This window comes from Trichosurus vulpecula, chromosome 2, assembly GCF_011100635.1.
Source record: "Trichosurus vulpecula isolate mTriVul1 chromosome 2, mTriVul1.pri, whole genome shotgun sequence".
Classification (NCBI taxonomy): domain Eukaryota; kingdom Metazoa; phylum Chordata; class Mammalia; order Diprotodontia; family Phalangeridae; genus Trichosurus; species Trichosurus vulpecula.
In genome coordinates, this window is record NC_050574.1 from 353,328,618 (window position 1) to 353,334,617 (window position 6,000).

Consider the following 6,000-nt stretch of genomic DNA (forward strand, 5'->3'; position numbering starts at 1 on the left):
TAGGAGTGGGAATGAGATCTTACGTTGCTCTTCTTCCCACAGTACACATGAAAGGGCAGGAGGGAACATTCACCAAAAATCAGGCCCCACAGTGAGCTAGTCCTAAGACTGCCCAAAGCTCTCCCAAATGGGCCCATATGTTTTCCACATTGTACCACACCATAGCAGCCCTACTGCCCTTACATGGAAGGTAACTGCCCTTCACTGCTTTCTCCTTCTAGTTTCCACCCATTTCCATGTGTGATAACTCAAAAGGGGCACATAAAATCCTATTTATTCATCCTTACCCCTCAAGAGTAGCCTATTCCCTAGAAGAGAAAAAAAAAGGATCAGACACAGTACATCAAAAGGAAGGTCTTTTCTGATTTGGAAAATGTCACAGATGTCCAAAATGCCACAGCAAAAGTGACAACAGTGAGTTGTTGGCTATACTTTTTAATCTCTCTTTTTTGTGTAAGGCAAAGATTAAATTGTTATTATGCAAACCTAACAGTAGACCAACACCCCAAAAGTACAGTTTTATTCCATGTTATTTTTGTTTTACAGCTCCTTTGGTAAAGATTAAACAGAGCTTAACCAAACTGAAGCAAGAAACAGTCCAAATGGACATTAGAATTGGTGTAGTGGAACACACATTACTCCAGTCAAAACTAAAGGAGAAGTCAAATATGACTAGGGATATGCATGCAACAATCATTCCAGAATCTGCAATAGGTTCTTATTAAAATTTATTGTACTTTGTTCTCTGCTCCGTTTTTTCTTAAGTCCAATTATATTTCATATTGCTTAATTTAAAAAATAATTATTATGCTTCACTGAATATTATCAGAATGTCTAAGATACCTTATTTTTGTGTGTGTATATACATATATGCATATATACACATATATTCACATACATTGTATGATGGTGAATTCGACTTTGAGATGGAATATAATTTTAATAAAATAATTAGAAATTCTTATTAGTGGCCTTGTCTTTGTTTCTTGTTAACATATGCTAAAGCTGTAGAGGTATGGCTGGTTCTGGGCTTTTCTCATAAACCTTTAGCAGGAATAGAAGTAATAAGTTAAATGAACATTTCCTAAAGACCTGTTCCATGGGGAGCACCATGTTGGGGTTGAGGAGAAGGGATATAAAACTAAATAAAATCTCTCTCTGACTACATGGAGCTTAAACTCTAATTGTGGAGATAAGGGTACACAAATAACTATAACACAAAATGTACTCAAACACTCCAGTGCATCTGTGATTTCATGATGCGAGAATTCCTTACAATGATATAAAAAGCAGCCTACTTATCCTATGTGACCCTTGACCCCCATCATATAAATTTGCTGCAAGGGAAGTAGTCGCTGTTATTATCCCTATTTTACAGAACATGAAACTGAAACAGCAGTTAAATGACTTGGCCAGCATCACACAACTGGTAAATGTCTGAGGACTTCCTGACTCCGAATCCATCTTTCTACTTATTGTGCCATCTAGATGCCCTTTTGTTTCAAAGGAAATCTTAAGATCATTAAAATAATTTTGCAGTTTCTAAAAGGCAGTCAAGCCTGTTCTTTTCCCTCTTTTCAATTCTGGGCCCAACTCATTGTCTGTTTTCAATTTCTGTGGAAATTTATACACGTGTGTGTATACATATGTGTGTATATCTATATGATGTGTGTGTATATATCTGTATATATAGACAAATGCTGTACGTTACATATCCAACTGTATATTCAATTCAATTCAAAAACATTTATTAAGCCTCTACTATGTGCTAAATGCTAGGGATACAAAAAGAGACAAAAGGAGCTTACAGTCTAATGGGGGAGACAACAAGCAAACAGATAAATTTAAGGCAAACTCTGTACAAGATATATAGGCAATAAGAGTGGGAAGGCACTGGAATTAAGAGGGGTTGCTGAAAGAGTCCTGTAGAAGGTGGGATTTTAGTTGGTACTTAAAAAAAGCCAGAGAGGTCAGTAGTTAGAGCAGAGGAGGGAGAACATTTCAAGTGTGGGGGGAGGGGGAGGGGGGAGAAGTATTTGGGGGGAGCCAGAGAAAATGCTAGGAGCAAAGAGAGGCAGGGTCTTGTTCATGAACAGCTAGGGGGCCAATCTCAGTGGATCAGAGAATACTTTTCAGGGAGTAAGGTATACAAAGACTGAAAAAGTAAGAGGGGGCTAGATTATGAAGGGCTTTCAATGCCAAACAGAACATTTTGTGTTTGATTCTGGAGGCAATATAGAGCCACTGGAGTTTATTGAGTAGGAGGATGCCATGATCAGACCTGTGTTTTAGAAAAATCACTTAATCTGAACAATAGCCACTCTTCATCCACATAGTTTTTCCTGGGTGGAAAGGCAAACTCTAGAGTTATTGTGGATCTCTTTTTGTAGACTTTGCAATATTCTGAGGCTTGATATAGTCAACACAATGTCATCCACAAATAGGAGTGTCTAGAGAACTTCACCATCAATGATTCTGTCAGTGACAATGATAAACACATTTAGAAAGCATATTTTCCCTGTTTTAAACCTTTCTCCTTAAAAAAATTTCCTTTTAATCTGAATTTAACCACCAAAAAAAGATTATTTCCATATGCACAGAACGTAAAAAGAAGCTTATGTATGTTCATCTTTATTTCAGAATGCTTGCTTTGTAAAAAATAAATAATAAAATTCTAGACATTACTTTCAAAACTGCCCTATTTTCCTGTGGTTTCTTCTTAACTTTCTTCTGTGCAGTTTTTAAAAATGTTGGTATGATTTTATTTTTATCATTTTTCTTAATTCCTTTCTCTCTCTCTCCCTCTCTCTCTCTCTCTCTCTCTCTCTCTCACACACACACACACACACACACACACACACACACACACCCATTGGAAACTGAAAGAGGAGGAGAAACATGTAACAAGCATCATCAAGCAAAATGATTCCACATAGTTGTCATGTCCAAAAATGTATGTTTCTGCATCTTCTGTCCATCACTCCCCTGTCATAAGGTAGGTAACAAATAGGCTTCATCGCAGGTCTTCTCAAGATATGGTTGGTCATCGCATTGATCAGAATTGTTAAGTGTCGCAAAGTTGTGTTTCTCTGCAGTATTCCTGTCCATGTTTTCCTTTCAGGGCAATAATATTCTACTATATTCATATACCATAATTTATTCAGCTATTTCCCAGTTGTCTAAGAGGTTATCTAAGGCACTATCTTAGATTCAAGTTCTTTGCTTTTCTTTTTATTCCTCCTTTTAATTCCCTGCTTCAGAATCAGAAAATTTCTTTTGTTTGTGACTGTTCCATCCTTTAAAACTTCCCTCCCCTGTTCATTTTTCTGTTGGAGTGTGTGTGTGTGTGTGTGTGTATGTGTGTTGTGTGTGCGTCTATGTATGTGTGAAGCCTACCTTTATTTCAGATAAGTATTAGGTGCATCTGCTACCCACTCCCTCACCCCATCATGTGTGTGTGTACTCTTATACACAACGTTTATGTGAAGCAACAAGTTCTACCCCCTTCATCCTCCTTTCTACACTTCTCTGTCCTTTTTATTCTCTTTTCTTTCCCATCTTCAGATATTTAGAATAGAACCAATCTATCCCCACGTAGGGCAGCTAGGTGGTACAGTAGATAGAGCACTTGGCCTGGAGTCAGGAAATCCCATCTTCCTAAGTTCAGAACTAGTCTCAGATACTTACAGCTGTGTGACCCTGGGCAGGTCATTTAACCCAGTTTGCCTCCTTTTCCTTATCTGTAAAATGAGCTGGAGAAGGAAATGACAGTGTCTCTGCCAAGAAAACCCCAAATGGGGTCATGAAGAATTGAACATGACTGAAAAATAACTAAACAGCTGCCCCCCAAGTCCTTTGCTTATCTCATTTAACTCCCTCAGTACCCTTTGAAGACTTTAAGGTTCTGAAGGGATGTTTGTTTCTTCTCTCTCCCTGTTAAATTGTTAGCACTGAATCATCCTAGTGCTTCTTCAGTTGTTCAAATAAATTTACTTTTTTAGGTTTCTCTAGATTCTTGTGTTTATATTTCAGAATTTGTATTTAGCTCATCAGAAACTCTTAAAAGTTCTCTGTTCTAATAAAAGTTAATTTTTTCCCCTTGTAAGGCTATATACTTTGCTTTGCTGGGTAAGTTATTCTTGGTTGTAAGTCTGTTACCTTGTATCTTTTATAATATTATATTCCAAGATCTCTCATTTTTAATAGAAGCTGCCAGATGGTATGTGATCTTGACTCTAGATCTTTGATACTTAAACTCTTTTTTAGCTATTTGCAACATTTTTTTCTTTTTCTTGGAAGCTCTGGATTTTAGTTGTTTATTCTGGAGCTTTTCTCTTTTGGAGTTTCTTTCAGGAAGCTGGTGGTAGATTCATTTTATCTTTATTTGGCCCACTGGTTTTAATAGATCTAGAAGATTTTCATTTATGATTCCTTGAGGTAAAGTGTCCAGGATTTTTATTTTTAATCATGGTTTTCAGGGAGCCCATTGTTTCTTAAATTCTTTCCAACTGTTTTCCAGGTCACTTTTCTAAATCAGATATTTTATATTTTTTTTCTTTTTTTCCAGTCATTTTATTTTGTTCTAATATTTCTTGCTATCTCATGGAGTCATTGATTTCTGTTTGGTCTATTTGAGTTTTTAGGAATTCCATTTCTTGGGGCTTCTAAGATACTCATTCTTTAATTCTTTCCTCTAGAGCTTCTATTTTTTTAAAATCTCACTTAATTTATTGTAGTTATTTATGTAGTCCTCATGGAAAATTAATTTTTCTTTTGTGTCTCTGCTTGCAGTTAATAATAATAAAAATAGCTAATATTTAATGCTATGTGCCAGGCACTATACACAAAGTTTCACAGTTATCTCATTTGATCCTCACAACAACCCTGGGTGTTATCATCTCCATTTTATAGCAGATGAAACTGAGACACACAGAGGTTAAGTGTCTGAGGCTGGCTTTAAATTCAGGTCTCCTTGACTCTAGGCCCAGCACTCGATTCACTGCCCCACCTAGCTGCCTAGCTGTTGAGTTGTTTACTCCTTTTGAGGAATCGCCAAATTTGCAATAATCTTTGATACTGGTTGGTATTTTCTCTGATTTACTCATCTCTCCAACTTTAGTTCCTGAACTGGACCTTTGTTTCAGGAAAAACCTCTGCCCCTCCCCGCCAACTGTACTTTTGGGTGAGATGGTCCACCCTGCTTGTTCTCACCCTGGGTCCCTGGGATCATGAACTGACCAACTCCCAGGGTTAGTATACCCCTTTCCTCCCTGCCCATTTATTTTTGAAGTTCAGAGTGTTGGAACTTCGGGGCCCTCTCAGTGTCTCATAACAGAGTGTTAGGGACCTCAGAGACCATGGGCATAATAAGCTCAGTCACTCAATAAAACATTAAGTGTCTACTACATGCCAGGATTGTGCTAAATTCTAGGGATACAAAGAAAGGCAAACAACAGTCTCTGCTCTCAAGGAGCTCACAGTCTAATAGAGGAGACAGCATGAAAACAACTATGTACAAACAAGCTCTATAGAGCACAGATTGGAAATAGACATTGCAGGGAAGGCACTATATTTAAGGGGGAGCAGGAAAGGCTTTCTGTCTAAGTGTGAGTGCCGCTGCCTCCAGCCACTCCCTAGGACTTTCAGGGTCTCTGTACTGGGGCTTTCAGACCACCCTGGGACTTTCTCGGAACCTCATTTACTCCAGATGCCTTCATGATGCACTCGATTTGCTTGGCCAGAGGGCTTCCCTTTCCTTTGTCCGTGGGCTTAGCTTCCTTCACAGACTTTGTGCAGTTCTGAGGTGGAAGGAGTAACTGTAAATTCTCAATGGATTTCTTGATCATTATTCATTCCAAAGCAACTGTCAGCTTTTTGTCAGGGACCAGGCCCATTCAGACATTTGTCTTGGCCAAAAGTACCCTTCAGCCTCTCTTGATAACAAGGTGTTATCTCTGTTCTTACAATGTTTCAGGTCATTTTTCCTGGCCATATAAAAAT

General features: G+C 38.1%; 1 protein-coding gene across 1 annotated transcript in view; it reads left to right on the top strand.

Moving 5' to 3' along the window:
* The window catches only part of IFT57 (intraflagellar transport 57), a 72,205-nt gene extending 71,243 nt beyond the window's left edge, over window positions 1-962 (top strand). The window contains exon 11 of the mRNA XM_036747832.1: window positions 547-962. Within this exon, the coding sequence (XP_036603727.1) occupies window positions 547-725 (179 nt within the window). The 3' untranslated portion in view covers window positions 726-962. The remainder of the gene's footprint in view (window positions 1-546) is intronic.
* Window positions 963-6,000: the final 5,038 nt, after the last annotated feature.